The sequence below is a fragment of the Mesitornis unicolor genome, unplaced genomic scaffold, assembly GCF_000695765.1.
Source record: "Mesitornis unicolor isolate BGI_N332 unplaced genomic scaffold, ASM69576v1 scaffold16128, whole genome shotgun sequence".
Classification (NCBI taxonomy): domain Eukaryota; kingdom Metazoa; phylum Chordata; class Aves; order Mesitornithiformes; family Mesitornithidae; genus Mesitornis; species Mesitornis unicolor.
The window spans coordinates 29,445-49,796 of record NW_010201282.1 but is presented as its reverse complement, the minus strand read 5'-3'; the positions used below and the strand labels follow the sequence as shown (position 1 = coordinate 49,796).

General features: G+C 41.1%; 1 protein-coding gene across 1 annotated transcript in view; it reads right to left on the bottom strand.

Annotated features, from left to right (window-relative positions):
- Nucleotides 1–20,074, bottom strand: part of LOC104545006 (myosin-6-like) — a gene marked incomplete at its 3' end in the record, with an annotated part of 39,578 nt that extends 19,504 nt beyond the window's left edge. Inside the window, exons 1-18 of the mRNA XM_010190026.1 lie at nt 19,984–20,074; nt 18,849–18,952; nt 18,235–18,378; nt 16,372–16,528; nt 14,932–14,959; nt 13,234–13,345; nt 11,854–11,874; nt 11,176–11,268; nt 9,827–9,890; nt 9,634–9,732; nt 7,615–7,718; nt 7,042–7,180; nt 6,552–6,670; nt 5,168–5,317; nt 4,123–4,293; nt 2,779–2,958; nt 1,358–1,490; nt 4–71 (exon numbers count right to left, since the gene is read on the bottom strand). Coding sequence (XP_010188328.1) covers nt 4–71; nt 1,358–1,490; nt 2,779–2,958; nt 4,123–4,293; nt 5,168–5,317; nt 6,552–6,670; nt 7,042–7,180; nt 7,615–7,718; nt 9,634–9,732; nt 9,827–9,890; nt 11,176–11,268; nt 11,854–11,874; nt 13,234–13,345; nt 14,932–14,959; nt 16,372–16,528; nt 18,235–18,378; nt 18,849–18,952; nt 19,984–20,074 — 1,977 coding nt within the window. The remainder of the gene's footprint in view (nt 1–3; nt 72–1,357; nt 1,491–2,778; nt 2,959–4,122; nt 4,294–5,167; nt 5,318–6,551; nt 6,671–7,041; nt 7,181–7,614; nt 7,719–9,633; nt 9,733–9,826; nt 9,891–11,175; nt 11,269–11,853; nt 11,875–13,233; nt 13,346–14,931; nt 14,960–16,371; nt 16,529–18,234; nt 18,379–18,848; nt 18,953–19,983) is intronic.
- Between the last annotated feature and the right edge of the window lie 278 nt (nt 20,075–20,352).

Below are 20,352 nucleotides of genomic sequence, written 5' to 3'. Positions count from 1 at the left end.
AACCTTGTGCAATGAGGACACTGTTTGAAACGAAGCACCTTTCTTGCGTTTCTTTTCTCCACCCTGGTCAGCTAAGGAAAGAAAAAAAATCTGTATCTCAGTAAGGGGTGCAGGCAAGGCATGGGAGACAGACAAACTCTTCTAATAGTACAGCTTCCTTTGAATGAAAAGCATAGCTAGTGACTTGATGGCTCTGTTTGCTCAGGGTTTGCAGCTCTATGTCCATACTCAGGATTTTCGTCAAAGACCACTGTAAGCTTTTTGGATTGCATTTGCATTTCAGATCTAGACAGCATCACTTGTTGTGCAGAAAGTCCATATTTATGAATAAGGCAGAAAAATAACTTTTAACAAAGTAGAGTCATTTGTAGTTCATTAAAAAGCCGAGACTGGACAAGGCTACTCTGGACAGGTTGTTCTTTTCTCCTGACATGGAGGAAAAACAAGGTAGAATTCCGACAGACAGGAATACCCACAGGCAAATAGGCAGTTAGTAACCTGCAAGAATTTGTTAGTGGCAGGATTTTTCTTATTTATATTCAGCTCCCTGTCTTATTCACATTTTGAAGTCTGCAGCCTCCTTGCTTCCTCAGAAAGCATCTTATGATTCATGACAACCACATCTATAGAAATGAGGTTACTAATAAATAACTGTAAGTGATTGCATCCTCAGGACATGAGCTACATCTTTGTAATGAATGCCAGTCTTATTTACTTAAGATTGATTTTCTAGATGCTTGCTACTTGTCTTCTCAAAAATACAGTTCTGTGTAATGTATACAACTTTTAAATACGTTCTCAGATCTACATTAGTCTTGCCAAACAAAAAACCAACAGCAAGCAAAAAGGAAGACCTATTGGCAAAACCTTCTACTCTGGCCAATGTGGAATGGTGTTCAGGTATCTTCAGAGTCTACTTGCCAATAATCCAACAAAATATTCTAAACCTTTCACTAAAACTCTCTATTTATTTAATTCAGAGTGTCTAGCAAGGAGGTCTGCAGCATGAGTAACAAGAGCTGTACTCCATCATAGGCATTTACATACAAAATTCTTTGTGCAACCCTTGCCTGTATGGAACACTTGCATGCTACAACTTCCACTGGAGTGTTCACAGCACACAAATTTCCTTGCCAAAACTGCTTGGAGGTGGTGTGCATTTGAACTAGCCAAGTTAATGGCCTCCTTGGTATAACTGGCAAACTCCTATAGATGCTATGCGCATCTAAATAATTAGTCACTGGCTCATTTAGCATTGAGTCAAATGCAGTTGAGAAAATTGTTTTGTTTCTTAAATTCATTTCCAAGCACATATTCCAGACAGGAAATAAAACCCATGTGAGCTGATTCTGCTTACCACTGTCAGCGCCAACGTAACTTTCAAACAAGCTTGCCAGGAGTTTGTTGGATGATTTTTGGAAAATACCCACTACAGTTTCATTAAGCGGGTCTTTGTTCTTCTCAAGCCACCCAATGATGTTATAGGGAACCTACAACAAAGCATCGAAAACAAATCAGAGGTTGCAAATGTTCCTCCTCAGAGTAGCCAGTAGTTCTGCCTGAATCCAATGACCCTTTGTGAAGTGCTGCTCCTAAGATAAATACCAGCCACCCAGTTTATCATCACTTCCCCTCCAATTCTCTGCTATCTAATTCCCTCTCTTCCTAATAATTACCATCTGTATCCTGCACACCCCTTCAAAACTATCTGGTCCCTACATCTTCTCATGGACTTCCATGGTTGGCTGTAGAGATACCACATGTCATCAGTGTCCCAGGAACCCTACTAATAAGGGCTGAACTATGGAATGCACAAGTAATAATTTCACTTCACAACAGCATGCTACATTGGAATAATGAATTTTCTGATGGAAATTTAATGATTAAAAATCTAACTCCTGAACTTTGCCACAGCTTTGTTTAGTGGGAAAATATGTTCCATAATTAGTACCATAAGGGGATAAAAATTCTACTTTTCTTTGCTGAATATTTTAACAACTACAGATAAATAGCAAGATGGACATTGTTTTTCTTAATAAATACAAAATTAGCTTAATGTTCAATTATAATTTGAAATTAACAGCATCAGGTAGGTTCCAGATCTGCTGTGCTGAGGCTTCATATCAACCCTAGTTTGATAAAAAATTTCCAGTCTCCCTTTCAGATTCTTTCTACCCATCTGGTCTGAAAAGAGAGCTTTGAAACAGAACAAATTTTGGCTCAGGTATCACAGTACTGGATTGTATTTCCATTTATGCCATCATCAGCAAATCTGTTAGCTAGACCTTCACAGCAGAACTAACCACATTCCCTTGGCTACTTTGGCACACTGGTCCTAACATAAGTTAAAAGTTATGCAAATTTTTTAAAATTTTTTGTTTGTTTGTTTGTTTTAGACATCCCTGAAGTTAGGCAGAAATTATTCAGTTCATTTGAACAAGAAAACAAGATGGACAGTTAAATGCTGCTGCTGTTTAATCACTAGTCTGGCTCTGATTAGAGGAAAAGTGAGAAAGGCAAGGCAAGGTATGTTTTCAGCAAAAGTACTATCAGCCTTCCTCAGTTTGTTTAATTTTATTTGTGTATGCAAGGACCAGATGTCCTAGAGTCTGATGGCATCTCACTGTGTTGCAATACTTGTGTAGAGAGAGTAGACAACTCCTCACTGTCCCTTTCTTCATCTCTTCTTCCTTCCCACCCTCCACATTGCACACAATGGGACAAACTCTGCCTGGAAGACCTCTAATACAAAATATACCCACGAGCAGAGGAACTTACTGCACCAGCATAATGAAGAAGTTCAAAGTGAGCTTCATATTTCCTTTTCTTATCAGGCCTAGGCTTCTGTAAATTGGGTGACTTGCCAAGATGATTGTCATAGAGTTTGGCTTTGAATGTCATATCTGTAGCTTTCGGGAACATACATTCCTCTTCAAGGATAGACAGGATTCCCAATGGCTGTAGATTTAAGAACATCTTTGTTGGAAAATGCTTAGGCTTCCTGCTTTCAGTTGCTGTTCAGCCTTTAAGTTTGATCTGATGGAATTTTAAGCCAGCAAAATTTCTTCTCATCCTGAGGAGGAAGCCTTCGACTATTCTGGTAAAATAGTAACTACACCTTTGACTATTCAGTATGTCACTTCTGCCTTAGGAGGCTTTATGATGACTTCCAGAAAGGGTTTGTTTTACCTTTCAAGGCAGTTGGACAAATTAGCATTTTATTATTCATGTTTCAGGAAAAGACGAACTAACTTCCTAGCACTTACCATATTGTTTGAGGGACTGGGATCATGTGCACATATCTTACCCCTGGAGAAGTGATTAAGTAGAAGAGCACTTAATAATCAGCCTTTCTACTCCAGCTGTTCCAGATGTCCTGCTAATGCAAGACTCAACATTTCATTTTTCCTCACAGATCAGCAGGGTTAGATGTCATGCCATAGAAGATGCAGAAAGAATGATACAGCAACGGACAGCTGTCCCCACCAGGACCACATTACACTCACAAAGAAGGGAAAAGGAAAGTCATATCCTATGCTGGTGAACCAGTGAGAAGGAAGCAATAGTTCCAGGCTAGGGAGAGTGCAGAGGACTTTGCACATCAGCATGTAATGTAATGTAATGTAATGTAATGTAATGTAATGTAATGTAATGTAATGTAATGTAATGCAATGCAATGCAATGTAATGTAATGTAATGCAATGTAAGAAACAGGGGCTTCACAAGGGGAGAGAGGTACAGGGCATGTGACTGAAACATGGCATTTGCCTTGAAAAGATGACAAGTAAGTTTGATGCTAAGCGTATGTGGAACAAAGTAAATGGAAGCACAGCAGGGACAGAGAAAGACAAAAGTAAAAGCCAAGGAAGATTATACAGCCACACAAATTAGCAGTTACAGCTTGTGGTTACTGCTGGCTCTGTAAGGCACACTTAAAGAGGTCAAGTCAAGTAGTCACAAATGCCACAAGTACTGGTTTTCATTTGGTTATTGCATGTAGAAAGGCAAGAAACTTGTCCTGCTGTTTATCCTGCTCTGTTTACTGGGACTTGAGGACATCTCCAAGGAAGCATCATGTATAAAACCAATTCAGTAAATGAATCTTAGCACTCCTGTACGTACCTTCTCAATTAGATCAATGCAGGCCTGCAGGTCCATGCCAAAATCAATGAATACCCATTCAATACCTTCCTTCTTATACTCTTCTTGCTCCAGGACAAACATGTGATGGTTGAAAAACTGTTGCAGTTTCTCATTAGTGTAATTAATGCAGAGTTGCTCAAAGCTGTTGAACTGCAGGAGGAGATAAAAAAGAAGCATTTGCACCACAGTTAAGTATGGCAAGGGCTTGGTGGAAGAGCAAGAATGAAGCTGTGTATGTCGAAAGCCTTCTAAACAGTAGCTGGTTGAGAAACTACTGAGCATAACACAAAGGCAAAGGAGGGGGAAGTTCAGCAGCAGGCTGCTGACTGCCTCAGGTGCAGTCCTCCAGAGTGTGAGGAAGCCCAGATTTGTTCAGTCTTTCGGAGTCATTTGTCTTTCCTTCAGCAGCATGCCATCCCCATAACCACAACAGAATAACAGGACAGCCCAGGTTGGAAGGGGCTTCAAAAGATCATCTGGTCCAACCTTTCATGGGAGAGGGAGCCTAGGTGAGATTATCTAACACTTTGTCCAATTGTATCTTGAAAACATGTATTGATGGGTACTTGACACATCAATTGATGGGTACCCTGGGGGAGTTGTTCTAGTGAAAGATTGTTCTCACTTGTAAAAAATTTATTTCTTATATCAAGATGAAGTTACATTTCTTACACTGAGATATAAAGAGGAAGAAATATCATACCCTATAAAAGATGCTTTCTCTAAAAGAGGAAGAGTGGAAACAATATATTCTCCTAAAACACAGCCCAAAGCATGTCAGATGTATTTGCCACAGGTTCCCACCCTCTTCCTCCCCAGGAACTATTCACACGTCCAGCTGTGTTAAATGCTGAGTGTTTTCTACATCTATTCATGGCAAAACCTTGTAAAATTGCATATGCTATTTGCTTTATGGCTTCATCAGCACTTTTCCTTCTGTTGTTTAGAAAAAAAAATACCCACTCAAGCTATAGCTTGGTATCTTTTATGTCCTATCACCAAGTCCTCATACGTTAATACTCACATCAAAGATTTCAAACCCGGCAATATCCAGGACTCCAATGAAGAACTGTCTTGGCAGCTTAGTGTCCAAGGTCTTGTTGATACGGACCACCAGCCATTTGAACATTCGGTCATACACTGCCTTGGATAAGGCCCCAACAGCATACAAAACCTAAAATACATGTTTCAAAATACCACTATGTGGAGCAGAATTCACTATGGGATATAAAGATTTCAGTATAGCAGCCTATTTCAATCCCCACTTATGGTTTAAATGTTACTTCACAATGATTCTTATAATCACCAAGGCATACTTAAAACACCACACAGCTTCTCCCATTATCTATGCTGACTTTTCTTCAAATTATCATTACATATATGTGTGTCTAGTAACAAGTACATTAAGTGCTAGTAAAGTGCCTCTTGGGAAACAGCTGGATAGCAAGTTGCAAATGTTTTAATCCCTTGCTGTGGAAGTTAGGTACCAGAAAGCTCACAGGCTAGATGCCAGCCATGATGTCCCGAGCTACTGCCAGAATAAGGGAGATTTGTGCTCAAGTTTCACAGAATCACAGAATCACAGAATCACAGAACGTTAGGGATTGGAAGGGTCCTCAAAAGATCATCTAGTCCAATCCCCCTGCAGGAGCAGGAACACCTAGATGAGGTTACACAGGAAGGCATCCAGGCGGGTTTTGAATGTCTCCAGAGAAGGTTCTCATTGCCATTTGCTTGTAATTTTTGAGGGGAGTTAGAGCATAAGTAGGCTATAGGGAAAGCCTGTCAAAAGCCTCTTTAGCCTATGCTACACTGATAAGACAGGCCTCTCTTCATCAGTTTTCTAGTTTTCGAGCCTGTACCATAGTCTGCCTTCAAACAACAATTTTCATTGTAACCAAAATGCTGCAGTATCTTTTGCAATACTGTTACTGCTGCAGCTGTGCTAACCCAAGGACTTTTGTTTCCTAATTTAAAAGATACCTCTAAGTGGATATTGCCTTTAGCTGATTGAGGTCACACAGAGCTTAAAATTACATGAATAATGAATAAGTGATGAGTGAATAAATAATCCATGACTCAAGTCTTCTAGGCAACTATTCTCATCCAGAATTAGATATCAATCCCCATGTGGTTTTACTGCACCTGGTTTCCTTGAGTGGCTGCTACTAACACGTCAGAAAAACAGTCCTGTCAAAGGCAGCGCTGGCCACTATTCCTTTGTCAGTCTCTTCACCAGTTTCCCACACTTTCACTGTCTGTTCTCCCAAGTTTGAGGATATAAAATGTGAACAGATACTAGAGGTACGTGTTAATATTGCTTGCAGCCGTCTATCTTCCTGAGATGTTACAGATAAATCCTTAAGGCTTGTGGGACAGGTATCCAAATACTCTTGACAACTTCTTACCTGCTCAACACTTTGACCTTTGGTCACATACTCATTGCCAACTTTCACTCTAGGGTGCAATAAACCCTTAATCAAATCAGAGGAGTTGATTCCCATTAGGTAGGCAGCTTTGTCAGCACCTGATAAAGAGAAACAAGGTTTCAACTGTCTTTGAACTTCTACACAGAAACATGCATAGCCAAGAAAAAGTGTGAAATACATCCACTTCCAAAGAGAAACTGAATAGAGACCTTGCCCTTTTAATGACTTGTGTTCGGTGTTACAAAAATGTAATTTCTTTGGGTTACTCTGACTGTGTCTATTCACCTTCTACTGAGTATGGTTGCCCATTACTGAACAAGCCACTGCTACAAATAAAGCATATCACTCTTTGCTGAACAGGAGCTACATTGTACAAGATCAAAGCAAACAGACTGCTTCTTCCTCAACATAGTGCAGGACACATGCCAGACTTCTGAATGTAAGGAGTAATTTTAGGTGTTATTCTTACTTTCAGTGCCATCTGCCTCTGCCTGCTCTTCTCTGGGTCTTTGTTTGAATTTCATGTTCCCAAAGTGCATGATGGCACCTGTGAGCTTGTAGGAACCAGACTTCTCATCAGGCACAAATCCCAAGATGTCCATGGCTTGCTGTGAAAAGGAAATGCAGGTGTTTTGTCACTTCCTTATTCAAAAGCAATGGCATCTTGCAGCCCTACAATGTACCTTTGCATGGCAGATATCACTAACTTGCCAAGGTGTGTTATCTCACAAAACAGCCACTGGAACTCCCTGAAGACCCAGCAGTGGCTGGAAAGCAGTAGGAGAGCTTCCTTTATCTCATGTTTTATACATCAAAATCATAAGAACATTGTGTCCATGGGCATTACATGGAGCAAGGCCAGATTCAAAAGCACAATAGTTTGTCAGGCCTTGTGCTTCATAGTATGAATGTAATTAAGACCCATTTCTGCTTTCACTTTAGTTCAATATATTCAGTGACAGAAATTAGGCTCCTGCCAGCACTTTTCCTCCCCATATGCACCTAATATAGGAAGCAAAAAGTCAAATCAATAGAGACTTACATCTGTTGCCAACAATTCTTCTCCGTCATCCAAGTTGTCCACAGTAACTACTCCTTGTGAGCAAAAGTGGTAGTCATATGGGTTGGTAGATACCAGTAGCATATCTGTAAAAGAACTGCCAAGGTCAAAACTGCCATCCATTCAGGATATCCCCCAAAAAATGAAGATCAAAAGATCAACTCTGACATACATTTGTCCCTGCACAACCATAGATAAAGTTGGGGGGAGGGTTGTTGGGGTTTTTTTTGTTGTTTGTTTTATTACAACTCTCTTAATCTACTATTCCAGACTGAAGAGCAAGATTTAAAGAAAGCATGAATAAAAAGAATATGGGAATACTGCATTACACATCTATTAAGCATGTTTTGCAGTATACTGAGTTCATAATTTCCTGTATAGCCCTACTTTCTGCCTTGCATGCCTGTAGGGGTAAAAATCCCATCTAAGTACAGAGGAGAAAAAGATTTTAATATGAACAAAGACAAGAAAAATGGGCATGGTTCCCCTCTTCTATAACAGACTCACAAAATAGTGACTTCCAGGACTCTTTGCAGAAAGCACTTGGCTCTCGATGAACAGAAGTCTGAATGCGGCTCTGCCTTTCTCTCCACTTTCCTTTTCCTTCACATCAAAGTCTAAAAATGTAGAGTTCTTTTCTAAAAAGCTATCTGGCTCCAAAAGTACAGGTAGAGTCCTGTTTCCCTAAATCAATAGAATGTTTCACCCTCATTAAGCAGACTAAGGTTTTGTCTAGATTTCAATCTTTTATATACATATGCACATACCTACATGTTTAAATATGTATGTAAATATATATATGTCTATATGTGTATATTAAATCATATTCTCTATAAGTCTGTGTTACTTTGCTATGTAGTCACTATGTTGTATGTTCATTTATCTACATCTATATTTTGCTATATTTGTACTTATCTATAGTTAGATAGGTATGTGTTTATTTACAAATGCATACATTTCTTGCCTAAAAAATGGAAGCCCCCATTGGTTTCAGCCTCTTCAAGAGCCTGCAGACATGCTAGTGCTGGCCAGAAAGGTGTATGCTGTTGTAGATTATATAGACAGACAATTTATGAGAAAGAGCGTCTTTTCCCAGCACAGAGATTCACACAGGAATCTCAGTGCAATGCTTCCTTGAAATCTTTCCCGTAATCGTCATTAATTAGGCCATGTAAAAGCTAAGAGGGTTAGGGACTTGACCACTCACTGTCAGTATAATAAGACATCAAAACAGATTATGATTGCTATGGCTTAGTAGCAGTTTAGTGCAGCGGCAAAGTGACTCTTCAATGTATTTCATAAAATGTGCTTCTCCAGACTACAAATTAAAGCCAGCAAACCACATCACTTAAATAACTAGTGAAGGTTTTATTCAAAATATTAGGAGATGGGAGCAGAGAGGCCTCATCTTCTCTCTGCTTTTCTCCAGCAGGTCTATGGGACTGCATCCAGCCAGGGAAAACTTGAAAGGGGTAATCGCCCCACATTCAGTGGCAGGTGGCTTTGCATATTCTCCCTTGCTACAGTGCTTGGGCACTTGAGGCAGAAAGCAGGAACTAGCTTTTATTTATGGACCTATAAGCAAATATGCTCATATGTGAAAATCTGGATAATTAAAGTTTTATCACCACAAGTGTTTTGGAAGTCTAGCATTTTCCAAATGTTTCAAGACCTTGGATTACACAAATTCAGAGTGACATTTTTTGCCTTTGTAACACTACGTTTTAGAAGTCCTCCCTGAATCTTATTCCCCTAGTCTAATCTGTAATACCACTTCACTTTATAGGGCACCTGCATCAGTGTATCACAGAAAAATGGCCTCTGTTGCTGCCATTCCAACAGCATCCTTAAAAGAGTATATTTGACAGTGGAAGTTGAGTTTTCTCAAGTAGAAGCTCAAGCATCTTTCTGAACACAGGTTTGCCCCATACCCCCTCCTCAGCCACTGTTTGTTCAGCTAAAGGTTGGTTCTTAAAAACTGCAGATCCACGTAATGCTTACCTAGTAACTCTGGCTTCTTTCCCGACAGGATTTGGTAGAAGATGTGATAGTCTCTTTCACCTGGCTGCTGAAAAATCACTCGGGATTTCTCCAATAAGTCTAGTTGCACAAAGAAAATGTCAGTGAGAAAAGCTCTTCAAGCCTTCAGATGAGGAATTGTATTTTTTTAAAAAGGAGAGAGTTTTCTGCTTACAAATCTCAATATCAGCAGATGACAGCTTGCCTGTGGTTCCAAAATGGATTCGGATAAATTTACCCTAATTCACACAGAAGAATATTCTAATTAGTGCATATAGTATACACTGAGGGAAACAAAGGATGCTGCTTGCAGGCAATCATTTGGCCCAAAGAATCAGTTTATGCTAACTCATTGGCTTTGCATAGGCAGATTTTCAATGAGAACTATCAAACCTTGATATCACACTTTTCCAAGCCTAAATCTATACATACAACTAGATAATCAGCTTGTGGGAAAAGGATAATGGTGTACTTATCTGCCAGGCTAAGATACGGAAATGCATATAGCTTCCAGTTTCGTGACTCAGATTTACTGTAATGCAGGACTCGCAGCCATAAGCCTGGGTATGAGACACACAAGCTCCTTTTTTGACTCCTCCCCTTTTGTGGTCCTAACTTACATGCAGCAATTTATGTCAGAAGGGTGCTGTGATTTTACACTGCTTTGCCCATTAAATTTGCATATTCATCCCGCCAAGTTTCATAACGATCAAGTAGTTTTCATTTAATTTATCATATTCAAACACATCTACTTTTAAAAGTAATTAATTTCCATTCCAGCTGACAAACTCCTTATAAAATTGTGTAGCTTTCCACAGATGCTTACAACCTCTGAACCTCTTCACCCCTTCCAATTTCATTTTTAACTGAATTTGTTAGGGGAACATGGGATGCAAACTTGGGCTGTCATCCTCATGCCATTCTTTTTGAACCTCTGAGCCAATGTCAACCCGATGTGGTAGAGGCAGAGCTCGGGAGGCGATTGCTCGCCTGCAAGCCTAATGGAAATGAGGAGAGGTCCCAGGTCATGCCAGCACTGAGGGACAAGCAGGGGTAGCTTACTCAGCCATAAAAATAAGGGATATGGCTCATAGGTAGGAGTACTGCTGCATGTGTGGGTCTGCAGAGGGGGAAGATGTGGGAGGGAGCAGGGACTGTGGTGTATTTCTGACACTTAGTGAAGTGTCAGAGAAGTATAGTGAGAGGGAATGATTTAGGCAAGTGGAAAACATGGTAGGAAAATAAAGCTATGCAGCAGATGCAGTCCTGGGGAAGATCTGCCATTGCTGTACAAAGGGCTTCATAAATCTGGGCTTTGCTTGTTTCCTGATCATGTACAGTTTCTATTTATCTTTAATCCTTCCAGTAGTTTTTCCTGGTTAGGTCCTACTTTGTTATTCTTCTACTGTGTGGAAATCCAACCATTTTAGTGGGCAAAATGAGAAGAAACTTATGATTATTACAGAGATACCATTAACTGGCCACTGTTGAAGAGGACATTGTTACATTAAGTTACAGACTTACAAAACGTGAAGAGTTGTCATTTCTCAGGGTTTTGGCATTTCCAAAAGCTTCCAGGGCTGGGTTTGCTTGAATGATTTGATCCTCCAAGGTTCCCTAGAAATCAAGGTTTAAATACTATTGAGAAGCCTACAGGCCACAAACTCGGCTGTCAACTAAAACTCAGCCATGCATTCACTTACAGAGAGAAACCTCTGTAGCAAAGAGGGTGGCACAGTGAGAATGGCGTAACAGCAAGATTGTCAGTCAATGATGAATGCTTGAAAGGCCTCAAACATTCCTCTGCTCTCTACTGTTTTGTTTTGTAGGTTTGATATTTTATGCTATCTGTATGCAAAAGAAATCACCATATCTTCCCATGTACTGTGAAGCATGTGGGGACATCCAGGTGGATATGTGTATCGGAGGGGCTAGTGAAGACAGCAGCAAGCACTAAAATGCAGTCGATTCGAAATCACTCAGAGCTTGTAATATTTGTGATTTTTGGAGGTGAGAACACCATTAACTGTTACTAACACAAACTTTAGTTTGCTGAAGCAAACTAATTCAACTGCCTGGGCTTCAGGGATCCTTCACTGGAGGAACCATGCAAAGTGAAATGCTGAGGTTCCTGACATGGACTGACAGAGCCTAGTACCATTTTCATGTGGAAAAGATAAAATAACAAAGATGATGACTTACCCCAGTTTTTGTAGCTGGTTGCTGACAGAACAGGAAAACAGTGGAGAAAAAGAAAAGAGAGAATGTGATTACTAACATTAAAGACATCACAAATGATAAGGATTAGCAAGGTTAGAAGTCTAGTGGGCACCAACACATCAGCAGGACTTTCTGAGGCCTTCCTTAAAAAAGCACACGAGAACGTTACTTCGCGTTTACCATATATCACAAAACAGCCAAGTGCTGTTTGCACCCAGCATGTTGTTTTAATGCCTGCCCCAAACATCCTCCTGGTTTTTCTCTGGAGATGTTCCACAGTGAACTGAAGGGCTAACTAACTGGACAGAGCAGAGAGACTGATGCCGGGTGGCAAGAGTAAAAGGATGTAAATACAAACAGACAAGTGTTAGACAGTTAGATCGTGCTGCATTTGAACTCTTAGATTATTTGAAAAGAAAAGGGTGACAATAATGAAGATGAAAGGAAATCTGAGCTGATAAACTACATGGAATATCTTCCAGCTGCATTATCTGTTATTTGCACCATTTTTCCATGAGCATACCAGGTTTCAGACATCATTATAAGCATCAACCTGACTGGATACAGAAAGCTGGCTCTGGACCACTCAATCATTTGTTAAGAGAGCATTGCAGGCCTCAGATGAAAGTGTATTAGATTTTGGTGACGTACATTATGCGTACAGAAGCTAAGCCTGGCTGAAATTTTGGCCTTATAAATACAGTTCATAGGAATCACTTAATTCACGAAAGAGTGCTGAGCTTTCAAGTGCAATGAGGCACGCAGTTGAATAAGCTCATAGCAACACAATAAAAAGCAGCATGAGTACAGTATTCACTGCAACCTTAGAGAGCACTTATAAGCAGAACAGCACTTATCTGGAGACAAATACAGGAAAGCTGATTGGAAAAAATATTTAGTCAAAACATTCATTTTTTGTGGACAAAAAAGCTTTAAACAAAACAGTCATTTTGATGAGAAATTATAATCCTAGTTATTTCGAAGACTATTTTCCATGTAAAAAAAAAAAATCAAATTTCTTAATCATCATAGTCTCCCCATCTTTCAACCAGCTTTAACATGTTCAGAAAAATAGTTAACATGCACAAACTAAAACTCCTAGAAAAAAGCAGTAGCAACAAGCAGCTGTTCAGAACCAGGAGTAGTTTTGCAGCTTTGTCTGGAGCGTGGCAAGTTCAGATGAGTGTTGCCTTTCTCCCTTCAGAACAGCATGGTCTCATGGAAAAGCATCAGTATCTTTTCCACAGAGTTTCTTTTCTTAGTCATACCTGCTGAGGACTAGCACATAATGTAGTGTTTGAGATGTAGACTTGTGAGGTTAGCTGTACACGACAAAAAATCCTTGAGAGTCTGAAATGCAACATCCTCCAGCAGACTTACAGTCTTTTTACCAGGTTCGCCCAGGGCTGCCACTGTGGCAAAGTACTGGATGACACGTTTCGTGTTGACAGTCTTGCCAGCGCCAGATTCTCCGCTAAAGGGAGGAGAAAGATAACACAGGCATTGCTCAAACAGCTGTAACTCATCCTTTCACCCTCCTGTCCTTCCAGCTCCTCCCCACACACAGGCTGTTCTCAGAAGCACTAACTCTGATATCTGCAGCCTGTTGTTTGGCCATTTCAGTGGAAATCACATTGAATTGACTGAATGAAGAGGTGAATGGCCTGCGATAGCAGCAACTAATTCTTTACGTGACTGGGCTCAGAAATCTAGTACAAACCCATGCTACACTAAGCTTCCTTTCAGGGCACTAATTTTTATTATAAACATCCAAACTGAGGATCTGAGGTATACCTATATACAGCTAAAGAGTTAGAAAACATACAGAAAAGCTTCAGTGATTTGCCATCAATAACCAGGAGCACATGTGAACTGTGTAGACACCCAACTCTCCATCTTTCATGCTTGCCAGTAAATGAAGTGTCTCTTCTTTTCTACCTTGGTCTTCTCCCTCCCTTTGGATGTGTCTACACAACATTCTTAAATATAATTTTCAGCAAGAGAAACCAGATTGAACAGAAGGAGCCTTCAATGACCTATTAGAGAGCAGTGTAGGGGTAAGGGACCTGGGGGTCCTGGTGGACAGCAGGATGACCATGAGCCAGCACTGTGCCCTTGTGGCCAAGAAGGCCAATGGCATCCTGGGGTGTATCAGGAGGGGGGTGGTTAGTAGGTCGAGAGAGGTTCTCCTCCCCCTCTACTCTGCCCTGGTGAGACCGCATCTGGAATATTGTGTCCAGTTCTGGGCCCCTCAGTTCAAGAAGGACAGGGAACTGCTGGAGAGAGTCCAGCGTAGGGCTACAAAGATGATGAAGGGAGTGGAGCATCTCCCTTATGAGGAGCGGCTGAGGGAGCTGGGTCTCTTTAGTTTGCAGAAGAGGAGACTGAGGAGAGACCTCATTCATGTTTATAAATATCTAAAGGGTGAGTGTCACGAGGATGGAGCCAGGCTCTTCTCGGTGACAAACAATGATAGGACAAGGGGTAATGGGCACAAGCTGAAACACAGGAGGTTCCACTTAAATTTGAGAAGAAACTTCTTCTCAGTGAGGGTGACAGAGCACTGGACCAGGCTGCCCAGAGAGGTTGTGGAGTCTCCTTCTCTGGAGACATTCAAAACCCGCCTGGACGCCTTCCTGTGCAACCTCATCTAGGTGTTCCTGCTCCGGCAGGGGGATTGGACTAGATGATCTTTTGAGGTCCCTTCCAATCCCTAACGTTCTGTGATTCTGTGATTCTGTGTCCAAAGAGGGCAGCCACAGCAAGGATAACCCTTGAAGAAGTTTCTTTAACTGCTTGCTGAGTTGTTTTCATGCCTACTTGGAACGAATGCCAGATGGGGATCAGAAATGGGCCAGCCTCCATCAAACCCTTAGCTACTCCTTTCCCATGGGGCTCAAGACAGTTATCAGATGGCCAAATTGCCAGTAACTTGGCTTGGATCAAGTTACAGGTAATTAGGTGAGCTTTCAAACGTCAACTTTTATTTCAGAAGGATTTTTTTTCTTCTAAATTTTCACAGCAACAGAGTCTCAGATCAGTCAAAAAAGAAGCACTTACGTGATCAGCATAGACTGATTCTCCCGATCTGTGAAGAGGGGGAAAAAACAAACAGAAAAAGACGCAAACTTAGTAGGCTGTACAAATTGCTTATTATAATTGCAAATGAGTACCAACTCTTCCAGAATCAGTCCTGCAAGAGCAGGAGAGATTCACATGAAGCAGGGATGGAAAGATAAAAACTAGCATCACCCAGTCCAACCTCCAGCAGTGCAAGTTCCAGCCCCGCCCTGAATCCTCCTCTCATGTTTTGTTCAAGTCAGTATTGAAGACCTGTCAGTCATCCACATTCCCACTGTGTCTGGAAAACTATAATTAAGAAAGTAATTTCCCGTCATCAGTATCTTTCTTTTCTCACTCCTGAGTACATCTTTGCTCAAATATGACCATTCTGCTCCTGCAATACTAGACCAGTCCAAGTAATTTTGTTGTTTGTTTGCAGACCATTCCTTACTATGCATATGTACTCTTCTTCAGTTGGCCATGCTGCTGGAATGAAGTTTTATAGTGTCATTTTGCAACCTTAATATATTATTAACTAAGTTCAGCGAATGTTAAATCACAGCAGCTTCCCAAGCCATTGAGCCTAAATTCCTCTTTTCTTTTTTAAGTCCAGTCATCATGACAGGCTACACATTGGGCAACCTGGCCACGTTTCACCCTTATCTGATAAAAAAAGCATGTCTTTGCAGCCACACAAACATCCCCTCTGCCCAGTGTCTTCTGTCCCCTAGCAGCTGTGTCACTTTCCATTTCATTGCAACCAGGTGACAGCAGGATATGTTCCCACCAAGTCTCTTTGGGATTTACCCTGCTGTCTCCGCCCCACAGGACCTGGTGTGAGCACATCGCTGCTGCCCTCTGCTGATTATTTTTTCTTCCCCCCCCCAGTAACTTGAAAGTCAGGGCAAGAAAACTTCACAGGAAAATCTGGAGTTCATTGTCGCAGGGTTGGTGCCCAGACCCACGTCAGGTTCGTGCAAGCAATGTGTGCTCAGCACCATAGGTAGCTGACCTCCACTAACCTTTGAATGCATACATCTTCTGAGCATTGGAATACTGAGTGTGAACTGACAGTAAGTTTATTTCTGATCTTGGGAAAAATACTTACAGACCTTTGGGGCACGGACTCTTTTCTGTTAAAAACTGGTGGATTCACCCAGTTCAGACAGCTAAATTTGTGCACCTTACAGATAATCTATATACAGAGCTACTCCTACTGACAGTACCATAGGGACAGTCAGGGGAGTTAAAAAAAAACAAACAACAAACCAAACAATTTTTTTTTAAAAAAGGACACAGAGTGTCAAGCCTTTGTTGCTTGTAGAGTATTTGCACTTTTGTTGCACACTGCAAAAGCTCTCACAAACTTCCATCTGGTACCAATCATGCTGGCTAAGTAAAGGAAAACCAAATCTGAAAGCAAATAGTGCCACTTACTACGCAGCATGTCATGGTATGCGTTATCAGCGATGGAGAAGATGTGGGGAGGAGCCTCTGAGCGCCTTTTCCCTTTGTATGCAGCAACGACCTCTGGCTTGTAGACTGGCAACCACTTGTAGGGATTTATAGTTACACAGAATAAGCCTGAATAGGTCTAGAGAGGAACACAAAACAACAGTATAAAAAACAGCACGAGGAATGAGAAAAAAAATCTTGGTTATCCGAGAAGGAATTGGTATTGCTGTCTTCTGATCTGAGGTTGAATTCTTACTTGAATTTCATCCTTTGATTTGAATTTCTAAAGCTATTGGTCTGCTTAAGCGACTTCCTATTGGCAGTCGATATCAAAATTACAGATATTAAACAGTTTTCCAAGGGGGGAAAAGTATTATCAAGATGACAACCAGAAAAAGAAACAGTCCCTTCAGCAGAACAGAAGCAGCAAATAGACCTACATATGATCTTCTGCCTTGCTACCCAATGAGAGCTGTTTCTTCTTGAAAACATTCATTACAAAGGAAAGGAGAAAAACTTTCCTGTTCAAACTTCATTCTTAGGAGAAGAAACAATCACCCATTATTAATTTGATGTGAGCACTTTGCAGCAATTTCTGGTGGGTGTTCAAAGAGAAAACAATTTCATAGTCTCATTCCCCAAAGCAGCAGAGCTTTTTTCAGCTTTTGGAGAAACGCAGCTGGTAAAAATCTGTCTTTGTAGTTGCTCTTTGAGCTATCTACATGAGTTGGCTGGGGCCTGGCAGTTCTGAGGAAGAGTGAGTTTCCAGTTGTAACCCTGGGGAATTGGTGTTAGGTGGTAATTTTTCAGATACCTAAGTCCAGGTTGAAGCAGAAATCTTCAAAGAAAACCAGCTATTATGTGGGCACAAGCACTACACGCATATTGATTAATGAGCTCAATTATGTTCTAAAATTTTCAGGTGAAATCCAGGGTCCTTTGCCTAAAAGCAGTGTTAGGACCTATTCCAAAATAGCCTTGGCATGAGTCCTCAGTCCTATTTTCTACAAGTGAAAAACATCCCAACTGCAAATGGATTCAGGCAAGATGAGAAATTTAATTTTCTAATTATACTGATCTGCAAGCAAAACTATACTTTATGCCATCCATATCCATACGGGCTGTTAGAGAAATGCAGAAAATATTCAACAATCAGAATTTAAATGGAAAAAAGTTGGACTTGCTCCTCTGATGAACACCAAAAACCAGAATAAAGGATTGGCTAGAAAATCTAGAGATTCCCCTGACTGATTCCAAACACAATTGAATGCAGCAAATTGAAAGAAAAGTTTTGCCTTATGAAATTAGATACTACTGAAGCTTGTTCTGGTGCTGACAGAAATTATGCTCATGATGTCATAGGGAAGATGCAGAGCAAGGGAAAAGGCCAGAGTGAAACAAGACAGATGTCAGCACCAAAAATGAAAGGAATAAAATAACTGGAGACAGAAAGGCTCATACTTAAAAGAAGTTATTTGTATGCTCTAAGCTTGAGGCATTGTTTCTCAACAAGGAAATCTCCATGGCTGATGCTGGCATGGATTATTAGGAGAGGAAAAATAAACTAGGTCTACCCAACACCTTGATTGCTGAAAATACGTCCCATGACACCCCTTTCCTAGGCAAACAAGCAGAATCAAAGAATTAGACGCCATCTTATTCTTTTTGTCTGTTTGTATTCAGACACAAGCCAACTCCAAGCAACTTCTTTCCTGAAAAGATGAGCAAGACCCTCAGTTTTGTGGCATATCAAAGTTGTAAACTGAATATGGAGAACACAACATATTCAAACTTCACAGTACTGGAAATGAAGATTTCTAAATATATCCTTGTAATGGCTCTTACATAGATCATCCAGTTGCTGTAGCGCTTTCTCAGATTATACAACACAGATGCCTCATTCAGATGGGTCAGCATAGCCATGTCCTCGATCATGTCAAATTTGGGAGGGTTCATTGACTGCACATCATCTTCTTTTATAGTCATGGTCTACAAAGACAAGTAAGTAGATATTACTGGAAAACACTGGAATTTTCTGTTGCTTCACACACCTTACAGGAGAACTTTTTATTCCTCTCCTGTAGAGGGAAGTCCTTCAGCTCAAACCCAGGCTATGTACGTAACACCGTTTGTTTTTGGAAATAACAGCAGAATGGGGAATGGTCAAGATGATAAAAGTAAGGAGCGCGGTGGTGTGGCTGCAAAAGGAGCCATGGGATTTAGCTGCAGCGTAGAGTTTTACCTCTGGGGTCCAAACCAGAACTGACTGCTGTGCGATGGCTGATGCTCTCTAACACACCCCCACATTGCTGGTTTTCCCTTGGTGGTTTTTCATGGGACCTCCCATTCACAGCCCATTTCATGGACCAGGCAACTAAGCTTAAACCAGGCCAGGTACTTTCTGGAGCTTGGTGCTCCAGTCTCGTTAGTCATGGGTCAGCCCAAACTTGGTTTCATACCTTTCCATCTGTGGTCTGCACGGTCACTTTGCCACCACTGGTTTCTGTAATTTCAGCTTCAACGTAAGCTTTCTTGTCATCGGGAACCCAACATTTCTTCTTCCCTGTGAAATTAAGGAGAGTGAGGGTTTGCAGCCTTGAGTCAAACAGTGACATGGTGCCTAGCTAAGTGAAATTGCTGAGGTTACTTTTTCCGCACAAGCGTCACAAAACCTCTGGGATGGCAGCAGATGGGCAGTGCTGGAGAGCTGCCTGCCAAAGCAGAAGGCGTAGGGCTCCCAAATGTTGTCTCTCCTTTGAAACTACCACTTGGCTTCCTCTAGAGCCTTCCAGCACAAGGTGTCAAAATATTTCACAAATGCTGGCTGAGCCTCAGCCTCCACAGGAAATCCATAATCATTATCACCAGTGTGCAGATGGAGGAACTGAGATCCAAGCCCAAATTAAGGCGTTTGCTAAAAAGTCACACAGAAAATTGTGATCTGAGCGAGGAATTCAGCCCACATTAGTTGCCTGCCAGCTATCAGATTTAACCTTATTCCTGCAGGTTCTTCTGAAGTTTGTCTTGAAAAACAGCAATATTAATGCTCTCATTGAGTTATGTATGTGGATTTTAGAAGTTTGGAGCACTAGACTTTATGTCTTCAGTTTCAGCAACTATTCTGAATAGCGTGTTGCTGTGTTTATTGGTGTATTTCTACTTACTACTACACCTCAGGGCTCATGTAAATCTATTTAATGAAAAATAAATTATGGGAAACTAAAAGCTAGCATTAGATTGTCATACAGCCTGCAAATCAAACAGGTGCAGGTAACACATAAAAAGACATCTTGTCAGGCTGTTGAATCACTCATTGCAGGAACAACAATGCCTGGCATCCTAAATCTAGTTAAGTACTTACTTAATGTAAGTTGTTAGATTATTTCTTTTTATTACTACCTGAAGGCTTTTTATACCTTTGCAGAATAAAGAAACCAAAACTTGGTTGAACATACAGCAGCAGCATCAGTAGCAGAGCAGCAACAATGGATGCTTTGCATCCTGCTTTGCTCTGCATTCCCACAACTACACTGGGATGCAACTGTTTATCCCACTTAACCAACCACTGGCAGCGTAATGGGTACTGCAACTCACCATCGAAGGCCACAGTCTGTGCCATCATCAGCTCCTTCTCGCTCTTTCGGAGGAAGGGAGCAGCCTCCCCGAATTCCGTCATGTCCATCATCTTGGCAAGGGTTCAAGGTGGCACAGCTCAAAGAGGTAAAAGAAAGGGACCTGGTCTACCAAAGAAAGGGAGGGAGGGAAATTTGTATTTCTTCGATGATCCTGAGGCAATACAAAACACTCAGCACAATGTGGCAGGTGGCCGATCAAAGTGATGATTAATTTGAAAAGCAAATGCCTAACACATATTTGGGGCTATACTGCACCGCTAGTTAAACCCTTCCCTGGCTCAGCTTATAAAAAGCCAGCCAGATCCTGTGTGGTTCTAAACCTGTGGCA